Genomic DNA, 18,553 nt, shown 5'->3' with positions numbered 1-18,553 from the left:
GCTCTTGCAGTAGTTAGATGAAATAACGCTTGTGACACAGCTCCTCTGGGACCCAGCACACAGCAGGTGCTCCGTTAATGGGGTGATGACTAATTGTCACCACACAGGATGCACTCACTTGTGTGTGATAAGCAGTGATTCCCACCTCCCAGCTTCCTCAAAGGCCACTGCAATGATTCTCAGCCTCATGACATTTCTCCCTACTCAAACTTCACCTCCTCCAGGAAGCCTTCCATGGTTAATCCTACTAGTTCCTATTTGTTACACTTACATATCTGGCTGTGCCCAGCCAACCTGGACTTGGACTTGCTGGAATGTTGCTTTACAGGGAGAATCCTTGGACTGTCTCCCCAGCGACACTGCAAGTTCTTCCAAGACATTTTCCTCTGAGTTCCCCTCCCCCCACCTCCCAAGAAGGATAGGAAGCAGGAATGGGGGCTGAACCAAGGGCTTGTCATACGGTCCCTGCTGCTTCCTAGTTTGCAGCATAAAACGTGGGTTCTACTGCAGACTGCCACAAGGTGGCAAGCAGATACAGCCCCTGTGCTCCGCACTCTGTGTCTCAGGCCGAGCCCTGGTCCGAGGTCCCAGCTCCCTGATGAAGAAGGCAGAGTTCTCCGAAGCCCAGGTGCTGGATGCGGCCATGGAGGAATCCTCCACCAGCCTGGCGCCCACCATGTTCTTCCTCACCACCTTTGAGGCAGCACCTGCCACAGAAGAGTCCCTGATCCTGCCCGTCACCTCCCTGCGGCCCCAGGTAAGGGGTCCCCAAACAGCCTCGGATCTGGAAGGGTCCTTGAGCCCATCTCATGGAAAGCCCTCTTAGTACATGTAGGGAGACTGAGGCAGGGGGACAGGAGGCCACAGAGCTTAGATTGAAACCAGATCTCCTGCTGCCCATCCAGTCTAGCTCCAGCCATGGTGGGTGCTCCATCCTGACAAGGGGCTGCCACTGTCCAGGGCAAAGTGCTCTCAGGGGCCCACTCTGGGGACAGCCAAGGAGGCAAGCGGCAGCTCAGCACGCTGGTGTCTGCATGGAGAGCAGCAAGGCCTGGGGAGGAGCTTTCTGTGTACAGAGGAGCATGAAGCATAATAATGGTGATTTTTAAAACTATGTTGTCAAGACCCAGAATTAATAAGCATTAGCTAACACTTGGACGCATCTGCATCAGATCTTTAAAAAAGATATGTGGGCTGGGCGCGGTGGCTCACGCCTGTAATCCCAGCACTTAGGGAGGCCAAGGCGGGCAGATCACAAGGTCAGGAGATCAAGACCATCCTGGCTAACACGGTGAAACCCCATCTCTATTAAAAATACAAAAAAAAAAAAAAAAAAAATAGCCGGGCGTAGTGGCAGGCACCTGTAGTTCCAGCTACTTGGGAGGCTGAGGCAGAGAATTGCTTGAACCCGGGAGGCAGAGCTTGCAGTGAGCCAAGATCACGCCACTGCACTCCAGCCTGGGTGACAGAGTGAGACTCCGTCTCAAAAAAAAAAAAAGGTTTCCAAACTAAAATTATTTAAAGGGATCAATAATATATACGTATAAAAAATAATACATAAAAAAAAAATAGGCCAGGTGCAGTGGGTGGCTCATGCCTGTAATCCCAGCACTTTGGGAGACCGATGCCAAGATCACGCCACTGCACTCCAGCCTGGGTGACAGAGTGAGACTCCGTCTCAAAAAAAAAAAAAGGTTTCCAAACTAAAATTATTTAAAGGGATCAATAATATATATGTATAAAAAATAATACATAAAAAAAAATAGGCCAGGTGCAGTGGGTGGCTCATGCCTGTAATCCCAGCACTTTGGGAGACCGATGCAGGTGGATCACCTGAGGTCAGGAGTTCGAGACCAGCCTGGCCAACATGGTGAAACCCCATCTCTACAAAAATACAAAAGAAATAAAGCTTTTTTAGCAGCAGATCTTTCTTATCCTTTTTTGGGGTCTTGCACCCCCTTGAGATTGTGATGAAAGCTGCGGACCGTTTCCCAGGAATACATGGTTATCCGTCTCATCATCCAAGGCCCCCTGCAGCCCAGCCTAGAAGGTGCGGTTCCTGCCCATGCCCTAGTACGCGCACATGCCCGTGTATAGATTCAGCTATTGCTGAGGACCTCTAGCCCTCTGCATTCCTGGGGCCACTGGCCCAGGCTGTGAGTGGAACTGAGCCCTGGTTGTGGCCTCAATGGTGCAGCGGAGAGCTGGTAACCTCTGCAGAGAGAGGAAGGGATGGGAAAGTCCAGTGAGTGGCTGGGCTACTTCCAACTCCCTCCTTGTGGGCTTAAAGACCCTGGGCAAGCAAGGTTGCCTTCCCAGCCTGCAGGTGGTCTCTGCCCCTCCTCAGAGGGCCTGGTGGGTAACTCACCTGTGTGTGTCTGCATGGTCCTTCTTGAGTAATGGCTGCACAGGAAGGAAATTACCTAGTGGCCACTGGAACAGGAGCCTCCGGCAGCCGTCTTTATGTCCTGGGGCTGAGACTCCAGGCTGCCCAGCAGAGGATGAGGTGGCCTCTGAGAAGCCTCTTTTTTGCCCTCTGGCCTTGGGACTCCACACTCCTGCTTCCATGGATTTGAAGGTTCCAACATCCCCCTTCTCCACTGTCTCCAGCAGGCACAGCCCAGGTCTGACGGGGAGGTGATGCCCACGCTGGACATGGCCTTGTTCGACTGGACCGATTATGAAGACTTAAAACCTGATGGTTGGCCCTCTGCAAAGAAGAAAGGTATGCCCACCTACCCCACCACCTTCCATGCCTGGGCGCCCTGCCCTCCCGCACCATCTGTTGAGGTGGGGGCCCCAGTGAGCCCTGTCTGATCTTCAGATGTCCAAAGGTGGGATGCGGGGAGACGGGGAGCATGGAGCCTAACCTGGAAACACCACTTGGAATGGAGAATGCTGTCAAATGCTTATCACATGCCACACGCTTCCATGTTTCCACTCATGTTACCCTGAGGGAAAATACCTGTTAGGTCCATAGTACTGTTGATCCCATTTTAGAGAAGAGAAAACTGAGGCAGAGACAGAGGGGTACAGTGCCTTGTCCAAGCCATGCTGTAGGGTGGTGGTATGGGCACTCCAACACCTGAGTCCCTGTGCTTAACCTCTGCTCTGCTGGGCCCCAGCTTCTGACCACAGATCTTCTTGTCCCCAGAGAAACACCGCAGTAAACTCTCCAGTGATGGTAACGAAACATCACCAGCCGAAGGGGAACCATGCGACCATCACCAAGACTGCCTGCCAGGTACCAGCCAGCACCCACATTCAAGGCACCAGGCTGGGTGCTGGGAGGGAACCTGGGTGGGAGTGGGGGTTCCCACGTGTGCAGGACCTGAGAATCCTTGACCCTTCATGGATGATAAATAATAACAACAGCTGCCACTTTCCTGAGAGTTGCTGTCAGACATCCATTCATTTAATACATTATTCACGGCCAGGCGCGGTGGCTCACACCTGTAATCCCAGCACTATGGGAGGCCGAGGTGGGAGGATTCCATGAGCCCGGGAGTTCAGGACCAGCCTGGGCAACACGGGAAGACTCCATCTCCAAAAGTAGTAATAATTTTAAAAAATAACCAGGCTTGGCTGGGTGTGGTGTCTCACGCCTGTAATCCCAGCCCTTTGGGAGGCCGAGGCGGGTGGATCACAAGGTCAGGAGTTCAAGACCAGCCTGTCCAAGAAGGTGAAACCCCATCTCTACTAAAAATACAAAAATTAGCCGGGCATGGTGGCAGGTGCCTGTAATCCCAGCTACTCAGGAGGCTGAGGCAAAGAATTGCTTGAACCTGGGAGGCGGAGGTTGCAATGACCCGAGATCGCACCACTGCACTCTGACAGAGCGAGACTCTGTCTCAAAATAAAAATTAAAAATTAAAAAATTAAAAATTAACCAACCAGGCTTGGTGGTGTGCGCCTGTGGTTCCAGCTATTCAGGAGGCTAAGGCAGGAGGATCACTTGAGCCTCGGGGGTCAAGGCTGCAGCGAGATATGATCGCACCACTGTACTCCAGCTTGGGTGACAGAGCAAGACCCTGTCTCAACAAAACAAAACAAAAAGTGCAACAGATTTATTTTGCGATGGGCTAGGGGTGGGAAACACTAGTGAATGATGAAAGGGGGAGGAAGCCGGATTGGATGGAGGAAGCTTCAGACATCACGCACCAGATGGGCGCTCCGGTGCAGAGGTGGCCTGTTAGACAAGGCCCATGCTGGGCAGAAATGGCTGGGCCCCAGAACCCCCATGCCCGTCATTGGCAGGGGCTGCTGGGAACAGCCTGCCATGGGCCAAGGTGGCCCCGAAGCTGTACCAGCTGGAGGCCGCCAGCAAGCGCTTTCCCCAAGAGAGATCCGAGCGGCACACCTCCACGGCACCACGATTGTTAGATCAGTGACCAGAATATTCTACAAAACAGCAACCAAACCAGCAATTAGCATCATATAAGGCAAACCACCAGCTCCCTGACAGGCTGCTTCATTCCCAAACGATTGTTTTCACCCTGGGCGCAAAGAAAAGACCCGTGTTTGGGCCGACTGGACGGTCGCTCTGGGAGCCGGCTCCACGGCAGGTGCCCAGGGCTTCAGTTTCCCCATCTGTCAAGAGTACATTGGTGTTGGGGATCCTGAGGCCCCTCCCAGCTCTGAGCTGACTCCACACCTGGCAGCCCCCAGCTGTTCTACTGGCTGTGTCTGGGAGGAGACCTCACACAACCTTCGCTCTTCCCATGATCAATCAGTTGCCTATCTGAGGCAGCTGGGGTCTCTGCCACCGACCCTTGGGGGCCTCGGCCGTGACATCCCTCTGTGGTTCCACCCAGGAGCCTTGCACACCAGATGGCCCACCCCGCCAGGGCACGGCCTGCCACAGAGATGATGGATCTCTTGTCCAGTGGGACCGAGTGCAGGGCTGCGGGGAGGGACAGCTCAGCTTGGCTGACTGCATGTGCTCTCTGTGTTGGCAGGGACTTGCTGCGACCTGCGGGAGCATCTCTGCACACCCCACAACCGAGGCCTCAACAACAAATGCTTCGATGACTGCATGTGTGTGGAAGGTGGGTCCAGACTCCTTTGCGGGGGGCTCCCCATGCTCTGAGAACCACAAAGCCTCCCTTTCTCGAAGCTGCTTCTGCACTGAGTGGGGGACAAGCTTTCCTGGCAGAGGGTGGATCAGGGGCCTGCGGCGGGGGTGTAGGTGGGAGAATCCCTCGGGAGCCGAAGACGTGAGCAAGAACAGCTTTATCAGTGCCTTCCCAATCTGTGAACTCATTTAGTCCTGATTCTTGGCATCATTTCTGAGATTTGCTTTTCTCAACTTTTGAAATACAAGCTGGCGCAATCTCCCACTATCTGGAGGAGGGAGAAGGGAGGAGACAGGAGTACATCTCTTTAAATTAGATCCAGCCTCAGAAGGCTGCCGCTTTCACACCAGAATTCTATCCCAGCGGAGGCACTGAAGTGTGATAATGGGGTGGGGGTGGGTTTCCCAGCATGTCCCAGGGAAGGATGCACTTGGCCAGCTGCCTCTTTAACTCCTCCGTGCCCCCACCTCGCCTAGGTGTGCTGGGCTCTGTGCTGAGCACTTTTCTACTGAAAGCCCCATGAGCACCCCTAGAAAGGGGCTATGATGATCCCTACTATACAAATAAGCAAACTGGGGCACAGAAAGCTTAATGATGCCCAAACTTACACAGCCAGGAAAGTGGGGGGAATAGTTTCAGGTTTTTGTTTTGTTTTGAGACAGGGTTTTACTCTGTCACCCAGGCTGGAGTGCAGCGGTGCAATTTTGGCTCACTGCAACCTCTGCTTCCCAGGCTTAGGTGATCCTCCCATCCCAGCCCCGCAGGTAACTCTGACTACAGGCCCATGCCACCAGCCCAGCTAATTTTTGTATTTCTGGTAGAGGCAGAGTTTTGCCATGTTCCCTAGGCTGGTCTCAAACTCCTGTCCTCAAGCGATCCACCTGCCTTGGCCTCCCAAAGTTCTGGGATTACAGGCATGAGCCACCACACCCAGCCAGTTTCAATTTTGTATTTTGCAAAATTTCAAATATATACTAAAGTAGTTAGAATAGTCTAATGAACACCCATTTCTCATCACTCTGCTTCAGTAAATACCAACTCATGGCCAATCTGTGTCTGTCATCTCTCACATGCTTTCCTTATTCCGACATGATTTCTAAGCAACTCCTGGGAGCTTACGGGTATATCATCTGCGAATATTTTAGTGTGTACCTCTGAAAGACAAGTACTCTTTTAAAAACAAAATGCCAAACATGAACGATAATTAATCAGTTCCATCCAATATCAAATCAGCATTCACACATCTCCTGGATGGGGGAATTGGGGCTCAGCCCCTCTGTGGACCTGAGATACATGCCCCGTTTTGCTCATATTAGCCTCAGAGATTATCTACCGTGATCGTGCCACTGCACTCCAGCCTGGATGATGGAGAGAGACCCTGTCTTAAAAATGATAATAATAAATCGTTTTCTTCCCAATTTTTAAAATTGTAGACTTTTAAATTTAATTTAATTATTTTTTTTGAGACAGGGTTTCACTCTGTCACCCAGGCTGGAGTGCAGTGGCGCAATCCCAGCTCACTGTAGCTTTAACTCCCAGGCTCAAGGGATCCTCCCGCCTTGGCAATAAAGCTATGTAGTTCTGATTATTCACTCATCTAATCAGTTAAATATTTAGGGAGCACCTACTCTGTATCAGACATTGTTCTGGACACTGGGGGGTTCAGTAGTGAAAAGAACCATCAAGTTCTGTGCCCATGAATTACATTCTATTGATATGAGCAGACAACAATCAAATACATAGATAGGATGTCTTTAGAAAATAATAAGGGCTATGGCCGAGCATGGTGGCTCACGCCTGTAATCCCAAGCACTTTGGGAGGCCAAGGCAGGAGGATCACTTGAGGTCAGGAGTTTGAGACCAGCCTGGCCAACATGGTGAAACCCTGTTTCTACTAAAAATACAAAAATTAGACGGGCATGGTGGCACTTGCCTGTAATTCCAGCTACTCGGGAGCCTGAGGCATGAGAATTGCTTGAACCCAGGAGGCGGAGATTGCAGTGAGCCAAGATCGTGCCATTGCACTCCAGCCTGGGTGACTGAGTGAGACTCTGTTTCAAAAAGAAAATAAAAGTAAGGAATAAGGGCTATAAAGATAATAATATGATAATGAGTCCTACAGTTGTTTTAGAAAGGGTAGACAGAAGTGGGCATTGGAGGCCAGGGGGGTGGTTCATGTTTGTAATCCCAGCACTTTGGGAGGCCGGAGGCGGGCAGATCATGAGGTCAGGAGTTTGAGACCAGCCTGACCAACATGGTAAAATCCCATCTCCACTAAAAATACAAAAATTAGCCGGGTGTGGTGACACGCACCTGTAATCCCAGCTACTCAGGAGGCTAGGGCAAGAGAATCTCTTGAAACCGGGAGGCAGAGTTTGCAGTGAGCTGAGATCGTGCCTCTGCACTCCAGCCTGGGCGACAGAGAGAGACTGCATCTCAAAAAAAAAAAGAAAGGGTAGACAGAAGTGGGCATTGGAGGCCAGGTGGGGTGGTTCATGCCTGTAATCCCAGCATTTTGGGAGGCCAAGGCAGGTGGATCCTTGAGCCCAGGAGTTGGAGACCAGCCTTGGCAAGGTAGAGAGACACTGTCTCTACCAAAAATACAAAAAAAAAAAAAAAAAAATTAGCCAGGTGTGGTGGTGCACACTCATAGTACCAGCTACTTGGGAGGCTGAAGCAGGGAGGATCACTTGAGCCCAGGAGGCAGAGATTGCAGTGAGCCGAGATCTTGCCACGCCACTGCACTCCAGTCCAGGCAACAGAGCAAGACCCTGTCTCAAAAAAAAAAAAAAAAAAAAAAAGGGAGGCTTGGCATGGTGGCTCATGCCTGTAATCCCGTCACTTTGGGAAGCCAAGGCGGGCAGATCACTGAGGCCAGGAGTTCAAGACCAGCCTGGCCAACATGGTGAAACCCCATCTCTGCTAAAAAAAAAAAAAATACAAAATTAGCTGGGTGTGGTGGTGCATGCCTGTAATCCCAGCTACTCAGGAGGCTGAGGCAGGAGAATCACTTGAACCCAGGAGGCAGAGGTTGCATGAGCCAAGATGGTGCCGCTGCACTCCAGCCTGGGTGACAAGAGCAAAACTCCATCTCAAAAAAAAAAAAAAAAAAAAAAGCAATGGCTCTCCATAGGATGTTTTACAGGGAAGGGCAGAATTTGAGCCACTTAAAAGAAAAATTTAATAACCTTTTTCCTTTCCAATTTTCAAGATTATAGACTTTTTAACTGAATTTATCTGTGTATTTTATTTTTTAATTTTTTTGAGACAGAGTCTCACTCTGTTACCCAGGCTGAAGTACAGTGGCGCAACCAAGACTCACTGCAGCCTGGAACTCCTGGGCTCAAGGGATCCTCCCATGTTAGCCCCTCCTGTAGTTGGGACTACAGGTGTATGCCACAATGCCTGGCTAATTTTTACATTTTTTTGTAGAGATAGGGTCTCCCTATGTTGCTTAGGCTGGTCTGGAACTACTGGGCTCAAGCGATCCTCCCACCTCAGCCTCCCAAAATGCTGGGATTAACGGGTGTGAGCCACCGTACCCTGAGGACTTTATTTTTAGAGCAGTTTTCTAGAAAAATTGCACAGAATGTGGTTCTCATATACCTCCTTTGCCCCCGCATGCAGTTTCTCCTATTAATAACATCTTTCAATCATGTGGTAGATTTGTTTGTTTATTTGTTTGTTTTCTGAGAGGAAGTCTAGCTCTGTCGCCCCAGCTGGAGTGCAGTGGCATGATCTTGGCTCACTGCAAGCTCCGCCTCCTGGGTTCACGTGATTCTCCTGCCTCAGCCTCCCAGGTAGTGGGGATTACAGGCACCCACCACCATGCCCGGGTAGTTTTTGTATTTTTTTAAGTAGAGACGGGGTTTCACCATGTTGGCCAGGCTGGTCTCAAACTCCTGACCTCAAGTGATCCACCCGCCTCGGCCTTACAAAGCGCTGGGATTATAGGCGTGAGCCACCGTGCCCGGCCTCTCTTGGTACATTTGTTGCTTGACAAACCAATAGTGATGTATTATTATTACTAACTGAAGTCATAGTGTAAGTTATAGTTCACTGTGCGGTACATTCTGTGGGTTTTGACAAATGCATGCCATGTCCCAACCATTACGTGTCACACACAATATTTTCACCGCCCCGACCGCCCTGAGTCTTCTCCGTGCTCCTTCCGTGTTCACTCCTCCCCTCTCCCGGGTTCGTGTCTTTTAAGCTCACTGGGGCTGCCGTGAGGAAGTTGGGTTGCAGGGCAGAGTAAAGAAGGCAGGAGACAGCTGGCTGGCCCCGAGCATGCAGGGGAAGGAAGGGGAGGGCACGGGCCCTTCGCGCCTCTGACCCCTTGCCTCCACTCGCCCAGGGCTGCGCTGCTATGCCAAATTCCACCGGAACCGCAGGGTTACACGGAGGAAAGGGCGCTGTGTGGAGCCCGAGACGGCCAACGGCGACCAGGGATCCTTCATCAACGTCTAGCGGCCCCGCGGGACTGGGGACTAAGCCCGGGAGGTTTGCACAAGCCGGGCGATTTGTTTGTAACTAGCAGTGGGAGATCAAGTCGGGGAACAGATGGCTGAGGCTGCAGACTCAGGCCCAGGACACTCAACCCCAGGAGGGGAGCCGCTCGGAGAATGAGCTGGGTGGGTACCCAGGAGCCGGCCCGCAGCACCTGCACACCCGAAGTCCAGACCCATGCAGCCTCCATCCCGCGTGTCTTGCTCTCCGCGATGGCAATGCCGAGAGTGCCCTCTACTGTCCGACTCCAGCACTGCAACAGCTTCAAGTTCAAAACCAAGAGACGTTTTTGAGAGTGGAAAAGAAATTTAAACTTCCCGAAAGAAGGTCCACCGGCAGTAGATGAATATGGAACATCTCCTATGTACCAGGCACTGTGCTAAGTGCTGGAATACATTATCTCATTGAATTATCACAACGACCTTTTCAAGTAGGCATTATCACCATGCGACAGGTTGAGGACCGTGAGGCACGCTGGAGTTATTTGACTCGACTTGCCCAGGGTCCCAGGTCAGTGCTCCTCAAACCTGAACATGCTAAGAGTCACCTGGAGGTCCGGTTAAAAATGTACATCTGGCCGGGCGCGGCGGCTCACGCTTGCAATCCCAGCACTTTGGGAGGCCAAGGCGGGTGGCTCACCTGAGGTCAGGAGTTCAAGACCAGCCCGGCCAACATGAGGAAACCCTGTCTCTATTAAAAATACAAAAATTAGGCCAGGCGTGGTGGTACACACCTGTAATCCCAGCTACTCGGAGGCTGAGGCACCAGAATCACTTGAACTTGGGAGGCAGAGGTTGCAGTGAGCAGAGATCGTGCCACTGCACTCCAGCCTGGGGGACAAGAGTGAAACTCCATCTCAAAAAAAAAAAAAAAAAAAAAAAGCACATCTGACTCAGTGGGCTCTGTGCTCTAACAAGCTCCCAGGGAACGCGAGGCTGATGGCCCAGGGACCCACTGAGAGGTCCTGGGAAGTACATGGCAGAGCAAGGACATGAACCTGGGCCAAGGCTGTCCAGCTCCAAGGCTCACATTCTTGCTGCTCCACAGCCAAGAATTTCTTCCAGATTCTCCAAGGCTTTTGGCAAGAGAGGCTCACACCCTGGTATTCCCTTCCTCTGTGGCTGCAATAACTTGACTGTTGTCCGCCTTCCCTGGACAAAGGTGTATCCTATTTAAAAACAAAACAAAATACAACTTAAGCACACACTTGCTTGCGGCAATAAGTTGGGCAGGTTGATCCCTGTGGTCTGGTAGCTGATATCCTGGGATAAGAAGTGTTTGGGGAAAAGAATCATGTTGGCCTTTATGTCCCTGTGGTCCTGCTCATCCAGTCCTGGACAGGCACTTTACAGTTTTCTGGAGAGCTTCCACCCCAGGGGTTCTGATGCAAGCATGGAATCCAAAAAAAAACCACACATATTGCCCATGTTTACCCACTTTGCATACTGTTTAGTGATTTCCAGGACCACAAAACCATCCCTGGACCCCACGCCACATTTTTGCAGCAGAGCCCACTGGGAAGTTGAGGCTCCCCTGAAATTGAGGTGCTATCTGAAGCTAACTGCCCCTAACAGGCCAGACTCACAATGCCCACCCAGAACATCTGTCCCAGCAGATCGGGCTTCAGGAGTCACTTCAGGAGAACCATTTAAATCCCCCCACTTGGCATCTCACTCCTGGCCAACCCTCTGTTCCAGGGCGAACCAGGTTGCAAATGACAAAAGACTTTCCTGGCCAAATTCCTCACTGGCCTGGATCACGCCCATAAGATGCCAGAGATGTTTACTGCGTTGGAAAAATCAGTCGGGGTCAGGGGTCAGGCACCAAGGAAAGCAGGCAGATCTAGAAGAAACTAAATATGCTTGTTCTCTCCCTATCCAACTTTGATGGGCATGGGAACCTTGTGGGGAGGGAGCAGGGAGGGCAGGGGAACTGGTAGATCAAAGCAGGCTAGCTGAAAGGCAGATAAGGCTAGACGCAATGGCTCATGCCTGTAATCCCAGCACTTTGGGAGGCTGAAGGCTAGACGCAATGGCTCATGCCTGTAATCCCAGCACTTTGGGAGGCCGAGGTGGGCGGACCACTTCAGGTCAGGAGTTCGAGACCAGCCTGGCCAACATGGCAAAACCCTGTCTCTACCAAAAATATAAAAATTAAGGTTGGGCACGAGGGCTCATGCCTGACATCCCAGCACTCTGGGAGGCGGAGGTGGGCAGATCACTTGAAGTAAGGAGTTCGAGACCAGCCTGACCAACGTGATGAAACCCCATCTCTACTAAAAATACAAAAATTAGCCAGGCATGATGGCAGGTGCCTGTAATCCCAGCTACTCAGGAGGCTGAGGCAGGAGAATCACTTGAACCCAGGAGGCAGAGGTTGAGGTGAGCCAAGATCACACCATTGCACTCCAGCGTGGGCGACAGAGTGAGACTCCAAAAATATAAAACACTTAAAAATTTAAAAAGGCAGATCTGCCAGCAGCTTCATACTTGAGACCAGACAACCCATATGCTGTGTGTGCCTTACATTAAGTGGTGACTCAGGACTGTGCTGGCTCTGTGGGGCTAGAACTCCAAGAAGTACCACAGGAAGAAAGCCCAGCATTACTATGGCTGGAGGACAGCTGTTAGATGGTCCTAGGACATCAGCCATGGAGAACACAGAGAGTCAGGACAAAGCTAAAAGGCCCATAGAACTGCCACTGGTTGCCAGGGTAGTTCCATGGTTGGAAATCCAAGGCCCATCTCTGCCCTAGCTATCTCTATTTGACATTTCCAAAGAGGGTTGGGTAGATGGAACCCTCTTAACTCCAGAGCTGGGAATCCCAAAGCCCACTCAAGTGTCTAACCAACCTCTCTGCCAGGAAGTTCTTCCTTAGGTCTATCTTAAATTTATTTTGCTCATACAGAAGCCAATTTCCTCCAATCCAGGGTTTAGCAAACTTTTACTGTGAGGGGCCAAATAAATATTTTAGGCTTTGCAAGCCATCCGATCTCCACCAGCTACTCAGCTCTGCCATAGCTCGAAGCAGCCACAGACAGTGTGTAAATGAATTCATGGCATGCTCCAGGAAAACTATTTATGGACACACATGTGAATTCCATATACTTTTCATATGTCACAAAATATTATTCTCTCTTTTTTTTTTTTTTTTTTTTTTTGGAGATGGAGTTTTGCTCTGCTGCCCAGGCTGGAATGCAGTGGCTCAGTCTCAGCTCACTGCAACCTCTGCGTCCCAGGTTCAAGCAATTCTCCTGCCTCAGCCTCCAAAGTAGCTGTGATTACAGGCATGCACCACCACACCTGGTTAATTTTTGTATTTTTAGTAGAGATAAGGTTTTACCATGTTGGCCAGGCTGGTCTCAAACTTCTGACCTCAGGTGATCTGCCCACCTCAGCCTCCCAAAATGCTGGGATTACAGGTGTGAGCCACCACACCTGGCCACAAAATATTATTAGTTTAATTTTCTAAAACCATTTAAAAGTGCAAAAACTGCTCTTAGCTTGCCAACTGCGCAAAAACAGGCAGTGGGGCAGATTTGGCCTGAGGGCCACGGTTTGCCAACCCCTGCTCAAGCCTGCTCACTCTCAACCTGGGCTGCACGTTGCAATAATCGGGGAACATTCACAGGCCTGGGGCCCACCCACAAGGCTTCTGTTTTGTTTGGTCTGGGCTTCATAGTTTTCCCCCAGGTAACTTCAGGTGCAGCTGGGGCTGAGAGTCTCTGCTCTCCCCTTCCATCTGTAGCAGTGCAGCTGGTGATAAATCCACCTATTCCACCTCTCACCGCCTTGGCAACCTTAGGAAAGTTTCTTAAGGTCTCTGTGCCTTGATTTTTTCATCTGTAAAATGGGGATAATAACTCTTCCTTCATAGGGTTGTTGTGAGGAGTGAATGCATACTTCTTTTTTTTTTTGAGACAGAGTTTCACTCTTGTTGCCCAGGCTGGAGTGCAGTGGCACAAACTCGGCTCACTGCGACCTCTGCCTCCTGGGTACAAGTGATTCTCCTGCCTCAGCCTCTCAAGTACCTGGGATTACAGGCAAGCACCACCACGCCCAGTTGATTTTTGTATTTTTAGTAGAGATGGGATTTTACCATGTTGGCCAGGCTGGTCTCAAACTCCTGACCTCAGGTGATCCACCTGTCTCAGCCTCCCAAAGTGCTGGGATTACAGGCGTGAGCCAGCATGCCTGACTGTGAATGCAGAATTCTTATAAGGTGTTTAGAACAGTGCCTAGCACCTAATAAACCTCCAGTATTAGCTAATTCGTTATTCTAGGAGAATTTTAGGAGATGTCAGTTCTTTGACAATGACCCATTACATACTCTGAGATCATTTCTAAGTCACTATTCAAGCTCCTTCCCCAAAGTGTGTTACATAGAACACTGGGACCATGCGATGCTCCATTAGGAAGGGTCAGGGTACGGTTCCTGTGGTCAGAGAGGTTTGGAAAACTGTGCTGGCCTCAGTCCTTGGCAGCATGTCAGATTCCAGGCACCGAGGCAGGGCTGGAGGAGTAAGTGGCTTTGCAATAAAATGGGTGCTGCAGTCGAAAAAGATACCCTGGGTGGAGTGGGGGAGCTGAGCAGGAGGCCAGGTGGCAACCAGTAGCTACCTGGCCTGTGGGCTGAGCTCTCCTGCACTCCTCCAGCTGGAGTCACCGGGACTCCCAGGAATACCTGCCGTTCCCACAGGGCTGCCTTTCCGTGATTTGCCTGGAGACACCAAGAGTGGTTTCCATGCCTGCTGGGAATAGGCTGAGCATGCAATGACATGAGGGCCAAGGCTTGTGGGAAAATGACAGCTTCACAGCCCCTTGAGGAGTGACCAAGCCACAAAGTAAATCCTAAAGCCACAACCCCTTCTACCACTGAGCTGCTGGAGGTGGGTCCTTATTTCAAGCCACATTCAACCCACCCAACAAAACCTAACATTGAGGTGGTGGGCACACGGCCCCTGCGGTGGGGTTCACTCTGCAGCTGGAGAGACAGCATACTTGAAACCTGCAAGGAACAGGTTTATAAAACAACAGAACAGCCAGGAAAATGGTGCTGGGACAGACAGTGGAGAGGCCAGAGAAGCAAACCATTGTGGCTCCTCACTGGGGGTTTCACGGGGTTGGACTGAGCCCTGTCATCTCTGTGATAGTCTTCACTCTGACAGGCAATGGTGACTGTGTGTGTTTCCTGGGGAGGAGGTTAGCAGGGACGGTCGCCTTTCCTGGGAAGGGCGGTTTGCAGAACCAGGGGTTTATATTGCAGGGAGTGTATTTTCTGAATTCTAAGTCAGAACAAGCGGTCTGATACAGGATCCATGGCTGGGTCACTTCTGGGTGCAAGAGGCTTTCTAGACCTCAGACACTCAGATTACGGTCCTGGGCCAGTAACAGCACCTAGGAGCTTGGTAGAAACGCAGAATCTTAGCCTGGGCAACATAGGGAGACCTTGTCTCTGCAAAAAAATAACAAAATTAGCCGGGCATGGTGGTGCACACCTGTAGTCCCAGCTATTCTCCAGGCTGAGGTGGGAGGATTGCTTGAGCCCAAGAGGTCGAGGCTGCAGTGAGCCATGATCGTGCCACTGCACTCCAGCTTGGGCGATAGAGCAAGACCCTGTCTCAAAAAAAGACAAAAAACAAAAAGAAATGCAGATTCTTGGGCCCCACCACCCCATGCCTACTGAGCCAGAATCTCTGGGGGTGGGGCCCAGCCATTTGGCTTTTCACAAGTTCTCCAGGTCATTCTTGGGAAATATCAAATTTGAGAATCACAGGTCTAGGATACGACGGGGAAAACAGAAATGTGGGGTGGTCAGAGACATTCGGATAATTCGGGGTATTTGTATTCAGGTGTGAGCTGGCAAATCCGAGACCCATTTTGCCTAGCTAATTACCAGCAATGACAAACTCCCAGGCTCTGAAGCCCAGCCTCCTGGGCTGCAACTGGTCTTTATTTTTGGAGGAAGTGAATGGAGCACCTCGGCCTGGGACCCTCAGTGTAGGGTTTTCTGACTCTTAGGCAATTTCCTAGGGTGCTGTAGTTCCTCTTTAAAGTTGGGGAGCGGCAGGGGGAGGGGAAAGTGCCACACCCTTGTAGTTTCATGATGTCATGTTGCATGTGCTCTTGAGCTGTAAATAAAGAGACGATGGTTAAAAAGCCCACCTGGTGTCTCTCTTTGTTCCTCCAGGAGATGGTCTGTCTGTGCTGGTAGTGAGCTCTACAGGGGCATTTGGAAGGGATCCTAAGCCTGGTGTTCCACCTATGACTTCTCAACACACTGGATTGAGCTTTTGCCCCGAGCTAAGCAGCAAACAAGGCAGACAGGACCCCTGCCCTCGCCTGGTCCTCATCATAATCCCTCAGCCAGACCTCTTGACTGCGAGTCTCAGATTTTTTTTCTTTTTTTTTTTAGACAGAGTCTTGCTCTGTCACCTACGCTGGAGTACAGTGGCATGGTCTCGGCTCACTGCAACCTCTGCCCCTCAGGTTCAAGCAATTCTCGTGCCTCAGCCTCCCGAGTAGCTGGGATTACAAACGTGCGCCACCACGCCAGGCTACTTTTTGTATTTTTAGTAGAGACGGGATTTCACCATGTTGGCTAGGCTGGTCTCAAACTCCTGACCTCAAGTGATCCACCCACCTCAGCCTCCCAAAATGCTGGGATTACAGGTGTGAGCCACCGCACCTGGCCAGAGTCCCAGATTTTTATCTCCCTACCCATTTTAGGGTTGGGGCAGCTGAGGTCCCAAAGAGATTCTGAGGCTGGTTGCAGCAGGCTGGTCCCCAGCAGCTTCCGTCCGAGCCAAGGTGGCCGAGTGCAGAGAAGAGCAGACGTGGGACTCCTGAAAGATAAGAAAGGACAAGGCAGCTCAACGGAAGCCAGGGCTGGGGCAGGGTCAGTTGCCGTCTTGGGAAAGGGCGTGAACTGGTGAGGGGGTGGCCTGGCTTGGCACTAGGAAGGACATCTCTTATCATGGTGGCAGTTCCAGCCAGTGCCGCCCAGCTCTGCTGACTAGGGCTTCCTCGGGCAGGCTGTTATGTCTCCCTGTGACCTTGATCCTAAAGCCAAGGTGTGGCCCAGACACCCCTGGGGGCCGTGGTGACCACAGAGGTGGGGCGCCCTGAGAGCCTGGTGTCCATACCTGCAGAGATGTCTCTGCCTAGCCAGGACAGGGAAAACCAGGCTTCCCAAATCCAGGGTTTCCTAAAACATGGGTCCTCGGACCCCCAGCATCAGAATCCTGTGGACAGCAAGCCCAGGTTTCTGAGCCCCACCTGGGCCTCTGACTCAGAATTCCAGGCATGGGCTTGGGAATCTGCACAACCGAAACTCAAGTCTGAGAGCTGCTGCACCAAATCTTCTGAGAACTCACAGTCCTCCCCACATAGCCCCAGGTGGCTGGAGGAGCTCCCACGGGGGATGGTTCTGAGGAGCTGAGCCCAGAAGGCCTGTCCCCCTCCAAGAGGCTTTGCAAGTCATACCCTCTCTGCCCACTACTCAACTCTGCCATCGTGGTATGAAAGCAGCCATGGACCACACAGAAACAGATGCATGCAAATGAGTGAGCACAGCCGCGTTCCAATAAAACTTTATTTACACAAAAGGGCAGCAGGCCAGATTTGGTCCAGGAGCTGTAGCTTGCTGACCCCAGTCTGTACTACTGACCCCTGGGTCAAAGGTTACAGAAGGGCATGCTGGCCATCTAAAAGCCAACCCCTCTGTCCTGGGATGTCCACTGGAACCCATTTCTACTAATAAAGGTCAGAACAGTGCCGAGATAAGGGGCTAGGGTCAGTCAAGCCCAAGGCCACAGGATGTCAGCTATCAGTGCCAGCAGCCTGGGTGTAGCCCTTGGTGGGGGGCAGGTGGCTGCACTGGGGCGGATCAGTCAGGGTTCTTCAGAGAAACAGAAACAATTGGATATTTACATTTATATATCTTAAAATATCTATGTATTTATATATCTCATATATATGTGTGTGTGTGTGTGTATATATATATACAGAGTCGTGTCATATAAACATTTCAGTCAACGACAGACCACACATAAAACAGTGGTCTCATAAGATTGTTTTGTTTTATTCTTGAGACAGAATCTGGCTTTATGTCTAGGTTGTGCACAATCATGATACTATGTCTAGTGGCACAATCATAGTTCATTGCAGCCTCAAACTCCTGGGCTCAAATGATCCTCCTGCCTCAGCCTCTGAAGTTTTGTATTATTAATACAATAATAATTATTGTATTATAAATACAGTAATTAGCCTGGTTAATTAGTGTATTTTTTGTAGAGACGGGGTCTCGCTATGTTGCCCAGGCTGGTCTCAAACTCCTGGCCTCAGTGATCCTCTGCCTCAGTCTCCCAAAGTGCTGGGATTACAGGCATAAGCCACCATGCCCAGCCTTCATACTTTTACTGTACCTTTTCTATGTCTAGATATGTTTAGATACACAAATACTCATCATTGTGTCACAGTTGTCTGCAGTATTCAATACAGCAACATACTGTGCAAGTTTGTGGCCCAGGAGCAACAGGCTATCTCAGAGAGCCTAGGTGTGTGGGAGGCTTCACCATCTAGGTTTGTGTGAGTACACACTATGATGTTTGCAGTGTGTAATGCTATGATGTTTGCCCATCAATGAAATTATCTAATGATATATTTCTCAGAATGCATTCCTGCTGTTAAGCAATGCGTGACTGTTTATAAAGAGATTTATTTTATGGAATTGGTTCCCATGATTGTAGGGGCTGGCAAGTCTGTAATTAGTAGGACAGGCAGGCAGGCCAGAAACTCAGGCAGGAGTTAATGCTGCAGTCTTGAGGCTGAATTTCTTCTCCCAAGACCTCGGTTTTTGTTCTTAAGGCCTTCAACTGATAGGATGAGGCCCACCACATTCTCAGGGGTGCCCTCCTTTCCTTCAAGCCAACTGACTGCAGATGCCCTCACACACACCTACATTCTTT

The 18,553-nt window shown here is 50.7% G+C and overlaps 1 protein-coding gene across 3 annotated transcripts in view; it reads left to right on the top strand.

Annotated features, from left to right (window-relative positions):
- Positions 1-11,597, top strand: part of DRAXIN (dorsal inhibitory axon guidance protein) — a 28,750-nt gene extending 17,153 nt beyond the window's left edge. For 2 of the 3 annotated variants that reach the window (XM_054439104.2, XM_063659636.1), the window contains exons 3-7: positions 567-757; positions 2,611-2,725; positions 3,155-3,244; positions 4,959-5,048; positions 9,433-11,597. In XM_054439104.2, the coding sequence (XP_054295079.1) occupies positions 567-757; positions 2,611-2,725; positions 3,155-3,244; positions 4,959-5,048; positions 9,433-9,545 (599 nt within the window). In that variant the 3' untranslated portion in view covers positions 9,546-11,597. The remainder of the gene's footprint in view (positions 1-566; positions 758-2,610; positions 2,726-3,154; positions 3,245-4,958; positions 5,049-9,432) is intronic. The other variant, XM_063659640.1, reaches the window with a different exon arrangement.
- The last annotated feature ends 6,956 nt before the right edge of the window (positions 11,598-18,553 follow it).

Source organism: Pongo pygmaeus, chromosome 1 (assembly GCF_028885625.2).
Source record: "Pongo pygmaeus isolate AG05252 chromosome 1, NHGRI_mPonPyg2-v2.0_pri, whole genome shotgun sequence".
NCBI classification, from domain to species: domain Eukaryota; kingdom Metazoa; phylum Chordata; class Mammalia; order Primates; family Hominidae; genus Pongo; species Pongo pygmaeus.
Note: the sequence above shows the minus strand (reverse complement) of the source record. Positions and strands in the feature narration are given on the sequence as shown.